Below are 20,879 nucleotides of genomic sequence, written 5' to 3'. Positions count from 1 at the left end.
TTTTACACTTTGGTTTTTGTACAGAATAAACAAATTAAATATAACATGTTAATCTGTGAGCTTTAATTGTGCTGTATTTGCGACCTTCGTGAAAGAGCCTGTTTCCAGTCAGTATGCTAAGCTACAGCTAAGCTAAACGGTTCCCGGCCGTAGCTTTATGTTCGCTGTAAAAACACAACAGTGGTTTTGATCTTTTCGTTTTATTCTCAGTAAAATAGAAAGCCTTTTCCTTAAAACTGAAGTGTGTCCGGAAGGAAACATTGTTACTGAAAGCAAAAAGATGCTGCCCAGTTCATATCTGACAGCTGTCAACTTGCTCCAGTTATCACCTATTGAGCCTTTAAAATTTCTATTCAACAGCATCATATCTCCTCTGCCTCTTGCCTTACATTAACACTTTACCTACATTTATGCATTCATCCTTTCAGTTTTTTCTCTGCATGTTTGTGCTACCTTGTGGCTCACGTGCCCCCCCCCCCCCCCCCCCCCCCCCCTCACTGTGACCTGACACCCGCTCAAAGGCATCAGCATGCATGTGTGTATGCATGCATGCATATGTGTGCCCTTGAAATTATAAGTGTGCACATCTCTATTTACGAGTGGGTGTAAAACATGCATGATCTCAGGTGTATGTTTTTACATGATTATTCTACTTGTCTGTTACCTTGTCAAACTGGTCTGATTTTTAAAATAAGCATGAGTACCCTGCTCTGAGTCACGCGAGCCTACAGATTTAATGTTGCAGATGGTGTTTTGGTAACAGAAAACTGCCCACATGGCTTTTAGTTTCGATCGCAGCCGTTCGGTTCTATTGTTTTAAGTTCCAGTTAAGTTTCATCCAGAGACAAGAGGCAATCACGCTGCCGCTGTGGTCATTTGCTGCTTTCCGATGAGTCAGGGTTGTAATTTGAAAATATCTGTGCAGGGGCCGCATCGTTTTATGATCACCCTCTTTGCATTAACCCGTGGCTTTTTCTTGTCAGCTTCTGAGTCTTGTTTATTCCCTTTCTTTGTCTTTAATCCAAATTAAAGATAGCTGTCAGCATGACTAACTGATTTCATTGTGATTCTTAAATGTCCCCTCCAGTTGCTGAGAGTAGTTTTTTTTTGTTTTTTTTCTGATTTAGCTGTTGTAGAGTTAGGAGATAACAGCTGATTTCTATTTTCCCCACTGTTGTTCATTTTGGATGAATGTCTGATTTATTTAAACTGATTTAGTTTAATTGGAATGAAAGCTGTCAAGAAAATGTCTGTTATGTAAAATGTGCAAACAGAAAAGAATTGATATCAGATATAGCTTCTATATATAGCTTCTATACATATATATATAAATATTAAAAGACAAAGTATAAACTATAAAAACTACCACTACAATCTTTTCTAAGAATGTATTTTGATTATGTAAATGAGCACTTTGATTCTGCTTGATTTAAAAGAAACAAACAAAAAAAAAAGGCCTATTCTTTATGTTGTGTCTCATATCCTTTAGGTATGAGAATAAAATGGCAGCATTAAACAAATGCATGATACTTTGTCTCCTGTTCATATTTAAAAAGCTCTGTCTCTTTACCAGCACTGTGTCAGTTAGTGAGACTACTCCGAGCTTGCCTGGCCTGTCTCACGGGTCCCTGGACTGTAACAACTTTGTCGAGGGGTTTCTTCTTCTGTGTTTGCGTATCGCTGCTGCTATGAACAGCTCTGATCCAATCAGCCTCTGCTATAATGACCTTTGTTGTGTACTTAATTGAGGGTATTCCATTAAATGCATCAGCTGCGAGGAGTTTGCATTTACTTACAAATAAAGAGAAACATTTACAGAATATGTAAACACGTTTGCTTGGTTTGTTTTTCTTGTTTATCTAAGAAAGAAACCAGAGTGGAAAGTTTATTCAGGCGGCACAAAGTGTTTAAGGTTGAGTCATTTTAGTTTGGGGGGTGAGGTGCAGAGTTTATGAAGAAAACAGGGCTGAAGCAAACAAGCCATTTACTTCCCCTCCTCCTTCTCCTCCTCCTGTAAGTGCTGGTTGTCATGGCTCAAAGAGTTGGCACTCAGAGTACTGAGAGTACCATGACAACCTGTCAACAAATCAAGCTATCCAAACATAATGCAAGGACTCTGATTGGTGACTTACTGTCAAGTAGTGAAGCTATAGCCTTTTTAATAAGCCCAGCAGAGTTTGGCAGCACCTTAAAGTCAGACTGGCTGCAGGAACACACGGTGCTCCACGTCCTGATGAAATCCAGTGCAGTGATGCAGCTAACAGCACAAATATTTTAGAAGCAGGTTGGATTTTAAAGCATACAAGAATACAAAAGAAATTGTAAAGGGATTTCTTCATAAAGGTAGCAAAATAGCTGTCTCAGTATCAATATTACAGCAATTATCAGTGTCATGCTTCATGGGAAGAAGTTGGCCAAGCAGGTGCTGCTGCCTTCTGTGCTGGAAGACGATGACGCAGAAACAGAAAGTGGGAAGCCGCAGCTGGGGGAGGTAGGAAGCCGGCTATCCAGCCAAGTTTGCAAACTCTTGAACAGGAGAAGTGTGAACAACCAGGTAGGCAGGTTTAGACTCATGGGACTGTTCAAAGGCAGAATTTTATAAAGCCTGAGATTAAATGGGATATGGGAGAGGGACTTTGGGTGAGAATTCAAAGCATGTTATAGACCTGCAAGAGCATAAAAGAGCATAATGGGTTTTAGAAATTGAGATCTTAACCAAATCTCTAGGCACATCTTAGCACTTTCCGTGCCCTGGGCAAAGAAATACAGCCTCAAACACATGACTAAAGACCTGCTACTTCCTTTTACAGATTGCTCTTTTGACCCGTGTACTCACATAAATGTATTCAAGAGGCGGGTCTCAGAGTCATGTCCATAAAGTGTGTTTTAATTACATTAGTCACAGGGATTTATGAAAACAATCACTCCCAAATGTGTGACCGAGCATGTGCAGCATCATTCATATGCCAACTAATGCTACTTGTATATTATATTTAATCCTGGAAATAACAGCATACAGCATTACTGCCTGAGACATATGTGAATGTGCCATAAGCTTAGAAATAAAAGGAGTGAAAGACAGCAAAAATAGCGTGTGGTTCAAGAGGTTAAAGAGAGGTGGGAAGAAAGGCGTGGGAGGATAGGGAAGTAGTTACAAAGATCAGAAAGACAGAAGGATGCAATCTTAAAGAGACAAACCCACATTGATGGACTGCACAGTATAGGTATCTGTTTTATTCTCCTGGCAGCAAATCAATCAACTCTGCTCACACAAGCTGCTAACAACAGCCAGCTCTGACAAGTCACGATGTCTTACTTTCTCATTTTCCATCCAGCAAAGAATGAGCCAGACAGAGGTTGATATGCGTGGGCCAAAAGACCAACACTCAAGCCCTGACAGGAACGTGCTAGACGAAGGCACAAGACAGGGTGAAGAAGGAGGGGAGGAAGAGGAGCTTGAAGTAGAGGACAGTCTGAGCTCTGAGGATGATTATGATACAGACTTGGAGCTCCAAGGTATAATTCATTTTTGCACCCAAAAGGAGATAAACTGGGAGGGAAAGTTACAATATTTTATGATGTTTTGATGGTCAGTCTTAATTTGCTCTTGTTCAAACCATCATGTATCGATAAAGCAAAGCCCTCCTGTCACCCATCTGTTTTTTTTTTTCCTTTCTCAAACACCAAATGACTTTGGAAAAAAAAAAAAAAAACACTCCTACATGCGCACGCCCACACGTGTGGAGTCCTATTCTGCATGTTAATGACTTCATCTCAGTCTTTGTGTCAGGCTTCCTTTTCACCAGAAATGAAAACCATCTGGTATGAATGAGCTTTCCTGACAGGGCAAAATCAGCAACAAGGGATATTTCAATGTCCCGCTCCAAAGGTCCTTCTCTGGGGAAAACGGCCATATCGCTTCTTTTTTAGAAAAAGGTATGGATAGGGAACAATTCAGACAGACTACTGTCTTTATGTTGCAGGTAAGAAGGAGGCGTACGATCCGACGGGGCAGACATGCTACGTGAAGGCGTGTAAAATGTTCCAGGTGGTGCCTGTCTCTTATTTCCTGAAGCATATGCAAAATAGCGAGCTGGCTCTGATGCATCGTGGTCTGGGGCCTCAGGTACAGTAATCATTAACTGAGGACAGTAAAATTATCAGAAAGGAGGAAAGGGGATATGCATTAGTGGTGTTTGTCTTTCTGGTTACTGAAGGGAGGTTTTTGAGGAGAGCAGAGGAAGATGATTCATTTTTCATGTAGTTCTTTGCTACCCAAATGTATATATTTTATGTTGGTTTTATGTTATAATGTGTTATTATTATTATTATTATTACTGTTAATATGCCAATACCAACAACAACAATAATAAACACTATTAATAACAGCTCCAATACTGTGCAAAAATCTTGAGACACCCTCATTTCTTCATATTTTCTTTCCAAGGAGCCGGACCTTCTCTGGAGTTTTTTTTTTTAAGAGACCAGGAAAGGAAATGAATGTCTCAGAGGGACGGCTCGGCTTGAGCAGTTTGGAGACAAAGTTAGAGAGGCGAGGCTGAGATGATCTTGACATGTGGAGAATATGAGTAGTGGATATCCTGGACAAAGGATGTTGAATATCTACAGCTACCAGGTAGATCACAGAGAAGTTTCATGGATATAGTGAAGGAAGGAGGACATGCAGAGGGCTGGTGTGACAGCTGAGGATGCTAGGGACATGGTGAGATGGAGGCAGGATCTCCCGTGGTGATTGCTAAAGAAAGCAATCAAAAGAAGACAGAATCACATCAGAAATGGTCTCAATGGAAGAGCGGCAATCAGGAAGCCATTTTTAAAGAAGGGAATCAGGGAGAAAAAGCTGAGGTGTGCCAAATTACACAAGAACTGGACAAAAAATAGTGCCAACAGGTCTTATTTGAAATTATGGTTGAAATAGTCATCGATATGTACGGAGGAGGTTGGGAGAGGTTGGAATATGGTTGGAATAATATATAATAATATATAGATTTAGCGATCACCAAGAGCTGGTGAGTGTGGTTTGACACACAAAGCTGTTGAATAAACATGTTAATAAAGTTCATTACTTTAACACTGAGTGCGTTTTCTGTGACAGCAATTGGATACATTTAAACATTAAAGGTTACTGCCCCACTGCCTAATAAAGGAGACGTGCAAGTCACTTTTGTCCAGAGATCAACGTGAAACTAATTTTGCTGATTAATGTTTACTGATTGAACAGGTAGAAACACTTTGATCAACCTGTGTAAATGTGGCACTTCCAGACAATTTTTAAAATGAAACTTGGAACATAACCTGCTCCCTGCTCCTGACCAGGTTATGTGCTCAGCATAAATTACCACAGATGTTTCAGGCAGGTACAAAGAGATCCACTGTTGTGACACAGAAAATTGTCACTTTAACATAGCTTGCTAACCCATTAATCTAATACACCCCTCTGGACTGAAAGCCTCACAGTGGATGACTATCAGTCATGGATCGGCCTCTTCACAGCCTGGACCTCAACATCATTGAAGCAGTGTGGGATCGTCTTGACAGAGAACAGAACAAAGTGCAGCCAACATCCAAAGAAGAGCTTTGAATGTCCTTCAAGAAGCTTCGAGATCTATTCCTGAAGAAATTACAGAAAGCTTCCCTAAGAGAGTTCAGGCTGTGTAGAACATTAGAGGCGGTCATGCCAAATATTGAGTTCAAGCGTGTTAGAATTGTACAATCTCTCTTTTGGCCTTATATACTGTGTTTCCACATATGTTTGCATATTTCCTATTTTCCTAACAAAATATAAAGAAATGAGGGGTGGCTCAAGACTTTTCCACACTACTGTAGGTTTAGATTTGGTATACAGTGTTGTGAAAAAAATATTTGCCCTCTTCTTAATTGATGTGTTGCTTTTTGGGGTCTTTTAGCCTACAGTACGTCACTTTGTCAGACAGGTTCTATTTAAGTGATTTCCTGATTCAACAGGTGTGACTGTGATCAGGCCTGGGTGTGGCAGTGACGCTGAATTCAGCTTTCCAAAAAATGTGGTTAATTAATCACATTTAATTCATTATTTAACAGGAGGAAATTACTTTTTCACATAGGGCCAGCTAGGTTAGGATTGCTCTTTCCCCTTAATACGTAAAATCATAAATTAAAACCTGTGTTTTGTATCTACTTGGGTTATCTTTGTCTAATGTCCCAAATATGCAAAGAAAAGAAAAGAAATAAATCAGAAAGGTGGAAATTACTTTTTCACAGCACTATCATTTTACATTCATTCATGCTATTTATTTGTTCTACAAATGATATAATCACTAAATAGTATTTTGTTAACATTAATGCATCTAATGACAACATGGAAAGGAGATTAAATATGTTAAATATTAAATACAGCATGAATATGAAAGGGAATTTTCACCTCAATTTTGCTGAGTTGTTTACACAAGAGTACACAACTAAAGTGGTAGTTTGGCTGCAGCTGGCTGTTATTTGCAGTTACAAACCACAGTGATACACAGTGGCAGAGGGCAGCCAACCAACCGGTGCAGCCCAGTATTTTCCTCACACCAAAAAAACAGCACCAAAAGAGGAATAAGTTCAATTTATATTTGCTAAATGACCAGAAATGCAAAGTTTCACTCTACTGAACAAGTGTTTGTGTTGCAATTTGGTTTTACCCGAGCAGTAAAATTAGAAATTGCACTTTTAAGGTATTTAAGTCTGCATCAAAGAAAATCAGATATTGAAGATAGGCCTTTAAATGCCCTCCATTAGCTTCATGATCAGGATTTTGTGCCATTTATGAATAGCAGCCAAACTATATTAATAGTTGTCACTACAGCTCTTCGGTGTTATGACCCCAGCTAGGAGACTGTAACTCTACTCTGAGGGGGGGTCCTCTGTGTAACATTTAAACCACACCAGAGAAACAGCCACACTGTGATTCAAACAGTGCATTTTAGTATATTAGACCTGTTAATCTGCACCTAACTGGAAATGCCTGCAGCATTTCAGAGTGGACAATACAGCTCATTTTTTTCATTGTGGTTTAAATCTCATTCGAAATGTTCTTTTTTTTTTGGCTTAAACTGACTTTAAAGAGACGGTTTTTAAGCTTTTGAGCGGTAAGTGCCAAAGAAAACAATAACACCAAATGTAAGAAGGACTTCAGGTTCAGTCGTCAGATCAGTTTTATCTGGGGGCAGGTACCTGAACTGACCCAACTGTGGAAATGTGCTCACATGCCATACACGATTAAAACATCCATGTGAGTCTGAGTAACAGAGAGGCGCGTTCAAAAAGATTAGACTGTAACAGTACTTTAGATTAATCCTGGCTTTTGCTCACTGAAGGACACATTAATTCAAAGTCACATGATTCCTTCAGGGTGGCTGATCAAAGTTTTCAGTCCTTTCCGAGGACACAGAGCATAAACGGATCATCCACAACATTTAACCATCTGCATAATATTATGTTGGTCCTCCTCATGCCAACAAAACACTTTGGACCAATTGAGGCTTCATCAGATCACTGAAGTTGTCCTGTTGTTGTAGCAGTAGAGATGCTACATTGTAAAGTTAGTGAGTTAGTACCAATGAACACCATTGAAATGTTTGCATCATTTTCATTACCTTGCACTGACCCCAACATTGAATGTTTTGATAGTCTGATAATTTCATTTAAAAGCAGATTAAGATCATATTGGTAGCATCTCTTCCACCACATACTAGCAACAAGCTTATTATAATTTCTCTTGGAGAGAGAGAGCTTTAGCCAACCTAAAAGCTACCCACTGATTTTATGTGGCGAATGTGAAATGTTTGCAGGTGTCCTTGATCAGATTTGGCGAGCAGCTCTTTGCAGCTAACACGTACAATTTGCACTGTGATGTTTTTCTTGTCTTTGCAGGTCATACTGACCATTAACATTGCAGTTATGGCATTTTTCTTGTTAGCCTAAAGTAACTGCTTGAGGTATTAGCAAGATTCAAGGTGGTCGCAGGGCCAGAGTAAAATAGGCAGAGCTATCAATAGTTCTAGCTGAGTTAATGATATATTCTACAAAAAAAATATATCATTTTACTTCATTATTTTTTAGGTCTTTAGATTGTGCAGAACACACAACAAACCCAATCAAAGCACATTAACGTTGCTATTGCCTTTCATCCACATTTGATCCAGGAAATTGGAGACAAAATACCAGCTTTTCCTCTATTTGGGTTTCAGACCCTGCTTCATTTGTATTGTCCACCAGTTCATTAAAGCAAAAACTGTTAAAAGAACACAAAATTTGCTTGATGCAGCAAATGTGATGGGATCTCTAACTGTCACATATCCTAACCCTAACCCTACAGAAGTCGCACAGGTAGTCCAACTCCTCCAGGATGGCACATCAATACATGCCATGGCCAGAAAGTTTGCTCCCAGTTCTCCCAGCACAGTCTCAAGATCATAAAGGAGATCCCAGGCGACAGGCAGTTACTCTAGGAGAGCTGGACAGGGCCGTAGAAGGTCCTTAACCCATCAGCAGGACCAGGATCTGCTCCTTTGTGCAAGGAGGAACAGGATGAGCACTGCCAGAGCTACAAAATGACCCCCAGCAGCCACTGGTGTGGATGTCTCTGAGCACACAATCAGAAACAGACTTCATGAAGGTGGCCTGAGCCCTTATGTCATCTAGTGGGCCATGTGCTCACTGCCCGGCACTGTGGAGCCCAATTGGCATTTTTCATAGAATACCAGACCTGGCAGGTCCACCACTAGAGTCCTGTGCTTTCCACAGATGAGAGCAGGTTCACCCTGAGCACATGTAACAGATGTTAAAGGGTCTGGAGAACGTTATGCTGCCTGTAACATCATTCATTTGGTGGTGGGTCAGTGATTTTCTGGGGAGACATATCTGTAGGAGCCAGTGTGAACTTAAGATGGTGCGACTTCCGTTTGTAGGTGTATAATGTGTTTGTTGTTTTTGGTTGTTGTTACTGCTGCTTGTGTAAGGCCTTGAATGGCATTAGATTTGCTGTTAAAAATCCCTTTGTTATATTGCTCTAGGTAGTTATTGAACTAGGCACTGCACATGCTCACTAAAACATAAAGTAAGGATTGAAGTGTGGATTAGCGGCAGAGCCAAGTGCGGTGTAAAAAGGTTTTTTGACTGTATTGCAACTGTAATTCAAGATTACAGAGGGATATTTTAATGTGTGTCTGATCTGAGAGAAGCTCGGATATATGTGGATGGAAATGTAACCTGGATGAACATGATGGTGGAAATAAACGCTCAAAACTACGACCTGGTTCTTATTTGACTGGAGTAAGAAGTGAGAATGGTGCATACGAGTCAAGCCCATCATTCTTGCCTGCTGCTAGTACCTGTGAGTGGTACAGTACTAGCAGCAGGCAACAATATTGCCACAACAATATCCATGGAATGACACATGAGATCCTTGGACCTATTGTCAGACCCTACGCTGATGCAGTGGGTCCTGGGTTCCTCCTGGTGCATGACAGCCTCATGTGTTGAGAGTATGCAGGCAGTTCCAGGAGGATGAAGGCATTGGTACCATTAACTGCCCCCCAGGACACCATCCGTTGTCCCATTAGGAGCTCTGACATTGTCAGGCATGCATACAAGCATGTGGGGACCATACAAACTACTGAGTACCATTTTGAATTGCTGCAATGAAATTTGAGCAAAATGGACTAGCCTGCCTCATCATTTTTTCATTTCATTTTCATTTAATTATCAATAATAAGTGTGCGTGTGTCTGTGTGTGTGTATATATATATATATATATATATATAAAGTGGATATCCTCATCAATGTAACATGCATGTATGGTTGCACGTCTCTGACTGAGGGGAGAATGCATTCTCTCCAAAAGTGAAATTGGACAGGCAGGAGCTTTCAGCAGCTGCACAGTTTGACATTTTTACAGGCTTGCTCTGCTCTATAATGGTGTAAATGAAAGTTATAAAAGATGAATTCATTCCCTAACAAGCCCATTCCTGAGGTTTTGGCACCAGGAATATCATTCAGACAGATTAAATTGGATTTTAAATAAGTCTTTACCTGCCAATCACAATGGGTAAAGTCACAAAGTGTGACTTCCAAAGGTTATCTGTTTAATGTCTTGCAAATTGGTAAGTTTTTATAATCTCAAAGAAATTTACTCTGCTTGCATTTAAACATACGATCCCCTGATGGGGCTGGTTCTACTCTCCTTTTTTAAGATGAAGTTGACACAGCTAAGGCTCCATGCACTCAACTTTCTCATTAGCCATGCTAGAAACAATAATTTTCATGTGCTGTGAGTTTCATTTCTGACCTACGCCTCCACATGGTTCCCTTCTGCTTCATTTGTCTTGTACAGGTTTAATATTCCTGTCTCTCTCTCTCTGCCCACCTGCGCGAGTACATCTTTTAACAGGAATACAGATAAGAATATATGCTGCAGTGAACAAACAGAAGAAATTCACTTTGAGGCTGGGTTGGGGGGGGTATGGTTGTGTATTTGCAGGGCACCAAAGCACTGGCGGTTCCCCTGGTAACCAACACTTCAATACTGCAGCTGAACCTACGAGATAATTGGATGGAAGGAATGGGTGGAGCTGCTATAGCCGAGATGTTAAAGGAAAATTGCTACATTACAGGTAGCTTTACTATGGACTCAACATATTGTCTTCTTTTTCTTCTTACACTTCTTAATGATAACCCCCCCCCCCCCCCCCCCCCCCCCCCCCCCCCCCTCCGACATAAACATTTGCACACCAGTAAATATAGAAAAGCACTTAGCAACATAATAGCAGAATAAACTGTTTGGCACTGGCAGAGAAGATTTGGCAAGCTTTTGATGGGTGCAACCCACGAATGCATCTTCCTTACAAATGTGTCACCATTTAAGAGGAAATAAACAGGCCTTCCAACGGTTTACTGCCAAGAATCATCGTTACAGCAAAGAAATAATCGACCAAAAACAAATTTCATTCCTTTTTGTGCCGAGTTTATTATCCTGTGCATAAAAGTTCATTTTCTTCTGGGAACAAGTTACTGAGTCTTTGTCTTGACATTTTATGATAAAAACATATGCCAACAATCTCAGATGCTCACAGTCATAAATTAGAGAGAACTCAACTAATCAAGTTTTTCACTTGGGAAATTCATAAAATTATTTCTGCTCTCATTTGCTCCATCTTAATTCACGCTCAAGTACTGTATGAAGGGCTGTATAGTGCACAGCTTTCACTGTGAGATGTGGATCTGGATAATAATCCTGCATCTAGCAGCAAGAATGTCATTGCATGACCTTTTGAGAAGAAGCTAAAAGTTGATTAGCGGAGTTCTCATATATATGGTAGTTGCATGCATCTGGAGTCACTAGAGATGCACGTGAATATCTGTATGCAAAAACTAATGACCTGTTTCTACAATTTAATAATCTTGTGTGCACAAGATTTAAAAAAAAAGACCTTGTGGCACATCAGGGGTTCCATAATACTGAACCTTTTATAGATATATTTATCTTTAGATGAATATACACACAATAAATGAGTCATATTGAAGCCAGTATATTCAGCAGCATGCTAACAAGCTCCATTGACCACTCTAATATGGTTGAATGGTAATATTAACCTTGTTCTGTTGAGGCTCACAGAAACGTATAAAACAAAGGTATAATCCAAAGTGCTAATCAAACAGATCACGTGGTCTGATGATGGTCATAAATACACGACAGCAAGTTTGCTGATGTTTCTGCAGTTCGTGCTTACAAAACGTTTCTCTCAAAGACCCAGATGTTGACCTCAGGGTGGTCCCTGAAGAAAGCTCTGGAAATCAGCTTATTAGGATTCATCATTACAGCAGTCCAGCCAGTCTGTTTCAGTAAAAGCCAAAAATGCTGCTGCTGCTGGTGCTGCTGGTGCTGCTGGTGCTAGATAAAATATTCGGGATCAAGAGAAGTAGTTATAATTCGTTCTCGTAGGGGTATGAGTGCCTGTAATCTCAGTGGAAGCTGCAGGACATTTCAGTTTGAACCAAATAGCTGGTCTGACTGATATGCATGCTTATCACTATACAGTTACCTTTGTGTAAACAGTAAGTAGCATGTGTCTTTTCAGATGCAGTGCCAGATGGAGATCAGCTACCATAGTAACCCAACTTTGTTTGAGATGAACATTAATCAGTTTGAATACAAATTGATTAATTCGTTTATATAAAATTCTAGGAGACTAATTTCATACAGCCATTGTAGTGTCTAAAAACTGCGATCTACCTTTAAGATTAAAAAAAAAAAACTCATCAGATGTGCTCCCCAGCTAAAGCTGTCACTTTCAAAGTGAATTTCTCTCCATCTCCTCCCAAAGGAAATTTGCTCCGAAAAGGAAGACAGTACGTGAGAATTATGTGAGATTCAGAAAAACTAAAAAAAAGGAATAATTTCAGATGTTCTCTTAACTTTTTTGGGGGGAATACTGTACCATAATAACAATGGGTGGTACCAAATAACAACAGCAGCATTTTGAAAATGCTGTTATTTGGAACTTTCTTGTGTTTGGCTTACTTGCCATTTTTTACTTTCTCACCATGCAGGATGTTTTAATTTGTGTGTCAATCCCAGAGGTGGACCTGTCCAACAACAATCTAGAGGATTATGGAGCCACAGCCATAGCTGGTATGCTTAAAGAGAACAGCACCCTGGTGAGCCTCAGTCTGTCAGGAAACCACTTCACAGACCGGTCCGCTGAACACCTCGGCCCAGCGCTGATCACCAACACCAAGCTACAGCACCTCAACCTCAGCTACAACGCTCTGGGGGAGCGTGCAGGTAGCAAAGTAATTAGTTTCGTAAAGGTCTCGTAGTTTCTGTGAGACTGTAGCCTTTCAAAGAGCGAAACTGTACCCATGAGTCCAGTTTTTATTAAGATGATATTAAAGATTTGTGCCAGAGATACAGTTTTTCACATATTTTCCATTAACAGCACCCCATCACTGAACTTCAGGACCCAGAAATTATATGTTGCAAAAGACATTAAAGGCAAATTAGTTCTGATACTCTTTTTTTCTTTGCTTTTTATCAGTTTGCTTTTCATATTTATTTGGGCCTTTAAAAAAATCTGACATGATTTTTGCACAATATAGCCACAAGTTTGTGGACATTCAAATATGTGGCTGTTAAACATCTAATTACAAAACACTGTAATTATGTTCCTACTTAAAGAGTGTTTCCTGAGTTCCATCAGATTTTGAAATCAGCAGCAGAGATTAAGGGGCACAGACTAGACCCACAAAAGATATATCATATATTTATATAATACGCTTTTTTTGCATTTGCACAATATATCTAAAATTTTAAACATTCTTTCTCAGAGTGATGCTGAAAAGCTAATTCATGCATTTATTACTTCTAGGCTGGACTATTGTAAATCATTATTATCAGGCTGTCCAGAATAGATCTTAAAGTAGAATTCAAAATCCTCCTTTTTACATAGAAGTCCGTGAATAATCAGGCCCCTCTTCTGTGGAACCAGCTCCCAGCTTGGATTCAGGAGACAGACACCCTCTCTATTTTTAAGATTAGGCTTAAAACTTTCCTTTATGATCAAGCTTATAGTTAGGGCTGGATCAGGTGACCCTGAACCCTCCCTTAGTTATGCTGCTATAGGCCTAGGCTGCTGGGGGGGGTTCCCATGATGCACTCAGTTTATACCCCACTCTGCATTTAATCATTAGTTATTATTAATCTCTGGCTCTCTTCCACAGTGTGTCTCTCCCCTCAGCAGATGACCCCCCCTCCCTGAGCCTGGTTCTGCTGGAGGTTTCTTCCTGTTAAAAGGGGGTTTTCTCATAGGGGGTCGTTTTGACTGTTGGGTTTTCTCTGTATTATTGTAGGGTCTTTACCTACAATATAAAGCACCTTGAGGTGACTGTTGTGATTTGGCGCTATATAAATAAAATTGAATTGAATTTACTGGTTGATCTATGTCCCTCCCCTCGCCTATGGTCGTGAGCATTGGGTAGTGACTAAAAAAACGAGAAAACGGATACAAGCAGTGAAAATGATCTTCCCTCAAAGGATGGCTGCCTCTCCCTTACACACAGCGTGGAGGGTGCAGTCATTTGAGAGGGGCTCAGAGTAGAGCTGCTACTCCTCCACATCAAAAGGAGCATCTGACTAGATTGCCTCCTGGGCGTCTCCTGGGTGAGGTTTTCTGGGCATGTCCTACCGGGAGGAGGCCCCGGGGAAGACCACACTGGAGAGATTATATCTCTCGGCTGGCCTGGGAACACCCCGGTGTTCCCCCGGATAAGCTGGAGGAGGTGGCTGAGGAGGCAGATGTCTGGGTTTTTCTGTTTAGGATGCTGCCCTTGTGACAAAGCTGCGGATAAGCAGAAGAAAATGGATGGATGAGCTGTGCTATATACTGTATATATTTAGTTTTGTTTTGTTTTATGACAAAAAAGATTTTGTCATAATGGTGCAGTCTTATCTCCAAGCAGTCATAAGACAACATGCAGCAGCAGACTGTGGCATTCAAAGGTCAAACACGTTTCGCCTTCATTAAAACCTCTTTCAATTATCATGTGGATGAGCTGTGTGACAAGCACTTTGTGGAAGAATGGGAGACCAGAACACTGAGCACAGGTTATGGAAAATGAATCTGTACGAGGGAACGGGGACACCAACATATCTTATTGCTGTGTGTGGCACTATGATTCATCCCCACAGATTCTACTCTGTATTCTTCTCTGCTGCTCATACATCAAAGTGCATCTTTGTGTTTTGTGAGCACTCTTCCACGTAGTAAGTGCCTGAGCAAAAGTATACCAATCAAACACACTGACATTCATGCTATGGCATTATTGCTTTTTCAGCTGATCGCATTGTCTTGAGTGATTATGAACGACTGAGCGTATTTGTGGAAAAACTCAGTGACGTGAAGCGGGGTACATATTTTTGTCCAGGATAGGTGCCCCTATAGTCCTTCCTCCGTAGCGTCTCAGGGTAATCTACAGTTTTCTTCCACAGAGTGATTTTAAAAAGTATTTCTGATTATGAGAAAAAACATTTCTGAAACTTTTTTCTACATATTGTTCATTAATTATTAATAATTAATCAATAAAGAAAGTAAATATTTCAGAACAGAATGAGGACATGTTCTTGCTTTTGCAATAATAAAACTATTTTATCACATTTTTCTGTTTCCACCAGGGGAACACCTGGGAGTTGCTCTGTCAGAGAACACAGGGCTGAGATCAATAAATCTGGCCTGGAACTGCATCCGAGGAAGAGGAGCAGCGATGCTGGCCAACGGTCTTGGGGTAATACACGTGGACATGAATGTTTGCTTTCTGAACTCATGCAAGACAAATAAGGCCTTATGTCACGGTGAAGAATAAGCCTAGAGCACATTAATTAGCTCTTGATATCATATGAAGCCATCAAATAAATAATTACGTAAATTTTATATAATTTACTCTATCAGATTGAAGCTCTTAAAAATATCACAAACTGATGTCGTGCATAAATCAGTCACTATTCGTGTGATAACCAAACCTTCATATTTCTCGTACCTCTCTCTTTTCTAGCTCCACATCCCCACATACATCAATAATTTGCAAGTCATTTTTTTCTGATCTTGCACAACCTTCCCTGAAGCTGTAAAAACTTTTAGACAACTTTCTGCAGAGGTGCCCAAAAAGACCAGTGAACAAACTCTAATGTAAGCCCCCCTTTGAGATGACCTGTAAAATAAGGGTTTGTGGACTGCACCTTTGACCGTGCACCTCTGAGAATATATCGTACATAAAGCAACGTTTTCTGTCTGAATCGACAGTTATTGAAATTTTGGCCTCGTGGAAACTCCCAAATTATTAAAACATCATAAAGATGCCATGCTGAATGTGAGCTCGAACCTTATTAAGATGAATAATATGGTAATTGGTAATTGCAGAGGACAGCTCATATCTTGGCCGACTCCCTTATCCTGCTTTGTGAAACTGGCCCCCCCAGGGCAGGTATTCATCAAGCATCTCACAGCAAGAGAGGCAGTACAGAAGAAGTTTTCCTTCCACTGTCTTAATGACCAACATGGTCAAGCGGATCCTGATCACTGGCAGGTGTGATTGATTCACATCCTGGGAGGCTTATTAATTCAGAATCTTCAATTAAGATGTTTCTTTGGCTCACAGTTAATCTTGTTGGAGAACTTTCTACACACTTTCTTTTCTGTGTTTTAGGAAAATGTTTTTCTTAGAGCGGTGGATCTGTCATATAACGGCTTTGGGAAAGACGGAGCCGGTGCTTTAGGACAGGCTCTTAAAGAGAACAATGTTTTGGAGGAGCTGAATATAAGGTATGTGTCTTTCTCCGTATCTGATGATCAGATTAGGTAGCAGGAGTTTGGTTAACAGCGCCAACCTTTAGATCATTTTCATAAATCAGATGGAGATTTAAAATGTTTTATTTCTTACATTGTTTATGAGCCTCCTGGTGAGTTCAAACTGCTCTTCCAGATTATTTCTTATAAATCTTAAAAAGTGACCATTTTCTCTTAAAGACACAATTCAAGTAATATGCTTTCTTCTGCCTTTTGTTTGTTTTTAGTAAATCAAAGCTTGCTTCACAAATTCACTTGGATGAATGATGCCATTTAAAAAATAACACTTTATGATTGCTTCCCTCACACTCCAACACACACTCCTTTGTTTTCTGCTTCTGTTTCTCGCCACAGTAACAACCGAATACCCCCTGAAGGAGCCATCCACCTCGCCATGGGCCTCAGAGTAAACAAGACAATCAAATCCCTGAATGTAAGCTGCTGAAAAGAGATTGGATATAGCTTCACGAGCAATGGGGGGCATCAGTGGATAAAATAAGATAAATAAATGGATCAGCGTACTTCATTTTAATGTTAATGCCCAAACTAAACTGTCAGGTGCTCAGCTCAGCTGACTGGAAAAGTTAAACTGAGTTAAAGTCTGAAGGCTGGATATTGATTGCGTGTGCACTCCTGTGTTGGAATTTTTTTTTATAGCATATGCAAGTTTGAAAACACACACACACAAACAAACACTCCTTGAATATCAGTAAAGTGAAAATTTTCTGATGTTTGTGCAGCATCTAACTTCTATCTGCTTTTATTATTTCAACTGTATTTTTCCTCCTGTAAATAGAGTGCGATTTCTGAATTGCAATAATAATAATAAACCAACAGCATCCCAGGAATATGTTGACATTGGGGACATAAATGTAGAAATGTCTTCCTCTGCTAGCTGGTTAGGTTAGCTGAGCACGAACAGCAGAACACTGTGGCTCTGTGGTTACACAGTCTGCCTACCAGCAGGCTACTGAGCCCAGGAAGTTCCTGGTTTCTGCCAAGAACCCCACATAAACAGCAAATGATCATTTTTACAAAAAAAAAAGCCCCAAATGCATTTAACTAGTAAATTATTGAATTTCATGAGGGCTCTTGGTTGGATTTTAATGCTCCTGAATAGAACCATGCTACGTTAATTGACTAACTTCACAGGAGCTCAAAGATGTGAGAATTGTATTGATTTTGTGGTTTTAAAGCCACCAAAAAGGGAAAATTTGTCTCCCAACATGATGAACTATTCTTTTGAACAGAGCTTCACTGAGGAAATATGATGGTGATGGAAATCAATCTTTTTTTAAAAAGCAATAATAGGAAAGTACTTCATCACTTGCCTAACCAGAATATATAATTTTATTGCTATTTTTTCACGTGTACTGTGTGTGTGGCCAGATTGGTAGGAACCCCATCCTGAATGCTGGATGTTATGGGATCCTTAAATCTATACGGGACAACCCGGATTCAGCCCTGGAGGCTGTAGACTTTTCAGTAAGTTGCACGTCTTAGGTCCTTGAGAATTTTTGCAAGTGTTCTCTTATTCACTAGCTCCTCTGTGTATCCCTCTCTCTAGGACATCACAGTAAGCCAGGATTTTGAAGACTTGTATACAGCAGTGAAAGAAATATTCCCTGCGCTTAGAGTAAATCATGGGGGCCGCATTGGCACATTCAGCAAAGCAAAAGCTTGCAAAGTGTTACTGTAATTGCTGTACTTTTATGCCAGCAAAGATGGAAGAAATCTTGTCAAAGCCCTATGGACGTGTTCATCAACAGATGAACCAAAGGATGGATGCCTGCAAAAATATAACTTTTAAAAAGATGTCTTTTTTTTTTAAAGAGCCGTGAGAGCATATCCTCCTGAATAAAATGTACTTTGAATAAATAAAACTTCTTAAATACCCAATCAATTGAAAATAAAGGCAATTCAAATGCTCGTTTTCCAGTAGAAACAGCATGTGTGTGTTTTTGATGAATTTTTGATGAAGTCACTGAAAATGGGCATAAAATGCAGGTATTGAGTACGATTCTTTTTAGATATGATCTGATTTGATGTTATATAATGTCAGTGGGTAGAATGATGGAGAGGATCAGAGAGTACTGCATTGTGTATGAAAAGAAGTGAAAGTGGGTTGCACAAAAAGGATTTAAGTACTGCATGACTAGTCTAATAGAAAAAGCAGCTTTGAAAGAACAGTCCACTATTAGATAAGAGACCTGTTTACTGAGGCAGCACAACTCAAACTGTGTTAGATACGTACAGTGAGCTGTCATTTGGATGCATATATCCCTCCCACACACCACAAAATCAGCTTATTTTATTCCACAACACTGAATGTAATACGTAATGTATACATTTGAATACATTTTATACATCAAATATGCTTACTTAGGCTTTTTAATTATCTTAAAATGCACGGATTTATACATATTTATTTGTGTGTGTGTGTGTGTGTGTGTGTGTGTGTGTGTGTGTGTGTGTGTGTGTGTGTGTGTGTGTGTGTGTGTGTGTGTGTGTGTGTGTGTGTTTAGGCTATCCTGTGACTACAGTTGCAGAATTTTTTCATTAAAAAGATAACCTTTAATTTTATTACTAAAGTTTTGGACTTTTTTGGTCCTTTTGTGTGGAAAACTAATGGATTTCCTGTAAAAAATTCATGTTTATTCACAGGTCTTTTTTCACATTATTTTACATTAGACATGCTAATCCACTGTCTATTTTTGTGATTTTACTGATATTTCACATATTTCAAAATAACAGGAAAATTCATGGAAGAAATTCTATTAAATTATAGGGGGGGGGGGGGGGGGGGGGGGGTTGCACAGTGTAGGCTGAAGCTTGTGGTATGAAAAATGACTTTATTTTTGACCTGTGGTTCGCAGGTCAAGTAATAACGTCGTTCTTCATACCACAAATGCTGCTGGACTTTCAGCCTCTTTACGCTTTGTTAGGTACACCTGACCTCCTGTGTGGTACCGGTACCAAAGACCAAACATCCAAAGGATCTTAGCAGCTACAGGCCGGTAGCCCTGACATCGCATCTAATGAAGACCCTTGAGAGGCTGGTCCTCAACCATCTACGCCTCATGGTGTCGTCTTCGTTGGACCCGCTGCAGTTCGCCTACCGGCCTGGCATCGGGGTGGATGACGCCATCATCTACCTCCTGCACCGAGCTCTGACCCACCTGGAGAAGCCTGGAAGCACTGTGAGGATCATGTTCTTTGATTTCTCCAGTGCTTTTAACACCATCCAGCCAGGACTTCTGAGAGACAAGCTGGAACTGTCAGGAGTGGACCACCACATCTCCGAGTGGATACTGGACTACCTCACTGACCGCCCACAGTACGTGAGGACACAGGGCTGTGTCTCTGACAGGCTGGTCTGCAGTACGGGGGCCCCACAGGGAACTGTGCTGGCACCGTTCCTCTTCACCCTCTACACTGCAGACTTCTCCATCAACTCCCCACGCTGCCATCTGCAGAAGTTCTCTGACGACTCTGCCATAGTTGGCCTCATCACAGGTGAGGATGACTCAGAGTACAGACAGTGGACTCAGGACTGACTTCTGTGGTCATGAAGTCATTTGAGCGTCTGGTGCTGTCCCACCTCAAGTCCCTCACAGCCCCCCTTCTGGACCCCCTGCAGTTTGCCTACAGAGCCAACAGGTCTGTGGACGACGCCATCAACCTGACTCTGCACTTCATCCTACAGCATCTGGACTCCCAGGGAACCTACGCCAGGATCCTGTTTGTGGACTTCAGCTCTGCCTTCAACACCATCATCCCTGATCTCCTCCAAGACAAGCTGTCCCAGATGAACGTGCCAGATCCCATCTGCAGGTGGATCATTGACTTCCTGATGAACAGGAAGCAGCACGTGAGGCTGGGGAAGAATGTCTCGGACTCCCGGACCATCAGCACCGGCACTCCTCAGGGCTGTGTCCTCTCTCCTCTGCTCTTCTCCCTGTATACCAACTGCTGCACCTCTGACCACCAGTCTGTCAAGCTTATTAAGTTTGCAGACGACATGACTCTCATCGGACTCATCTCAGATGGGGACGAGTCGGCCTACAGGATGGAGGTCAAACGTCTGGTGTCCTGGTGCAGCCACAATAACCTGGTACTGAACGCCCAGAAGACAGTGGAGATTATAGTGGACTTTAGGAAGCACACAGCCCCTCTACCCTCCATCATCCTGACTGACACCCCCATCACCACAGTGGACTCTTTTCGCTTCCTGGGAACTACCATCACCCAGGACCTCAAGTGGGAGCCCACCATCACCTCTGTTGTCAAAAAGGCCCAGCAGAGGATGTACTTCCTGCGGCAGTTGAAGAAATTCAACTTGCCAGCAAGGACCATGGTGCAGTTCTATACTGCCATCATTGAGTCCATCCTCACCTCCTCCATCACTGTGTGGTACGCTGGAGCCACCACTAGGGACAAACAGAGACTATAGCGCGTTGTGCACTCTGCTGAGAAGGTGATTGGCTGTAACCTCCCATCTCT

General features: G+C 41.0%; 1 protein-coding gene across 1 annotated transcript; it reads left to right on the top strand.

Moving 5' to 3' along the window:
* Positions 1-2,392: 2,392 nt before the first annotated feature.
* lrrc74b (leucine rich repeat containing 74B) lies at positions 2,393-18,075 on the top strand. Its single transcript, XM_030738161.1, has 10 exons — positions 2,393-2,491; positions 3,336-3,516; positions 3,984-4,126; positions 10,520-10,652; positions 12,617-12,823; positions 15,209-15,318; positions 16,237-16,352; positions 16,731-16,809; positions 17,766-17,861; positions 17,944-18,075. Exons 1-10 carry the CDS (start codon positions 2,393-2,395, stop codon positions 18,073-18,075), a joined length of 1,296 nt encoding a protein of 431 aa, XP_030594021.1.
* Positions 18,076-20,879: the final 2,804 nt, after the last annotated feature.

The sequence above is a fragment of the Archocentrus centrarchus genome, chromosome 9 (assembly GCF_007364275.1).
Source record: "Archocentrus centrarchus isolate MPI-CPG fArcCen1 chromosome 9, fArcCen1, whole genome shotgun sequence".
In the NCBI taxonomy this organism is placed as follows: domain Eukaryota; kingdom Metazoa; phylum Chordata; class Actinopteri; order Cichliformes; family Cichlidae; genus Archocentrus; species Archocentrus centrarchus.
This window is presented reverse-complemented; position numbering and strand designations above follow the sequence as displayed.

Bases quoted from the DNA above. Each gene is read 5' to 3' on its own strand.
- lrrc74b (XM_030738161.1), top strand. From the start codon at position 2,393: ATGCTTCATGGGAAGAAGTTGGCCAAGCAGGTGCTGCTGCCTTCTGTG. The intron at 2,492-3,335 runs GTAGGAAGCCGG...TTTTCCATCCAG, and splicing joins GGAAGCCGCAGCTGGGGGAG to CAAAGAATGAGCCAGACAGA. The intron at 17,862-17,943 runs GTAAGTTGCACG...CCCTCTCTCTAG, and splicing joins TGGAGGCTGTAGACTTTTCA to GACATCACAGTAAGCCAGGA.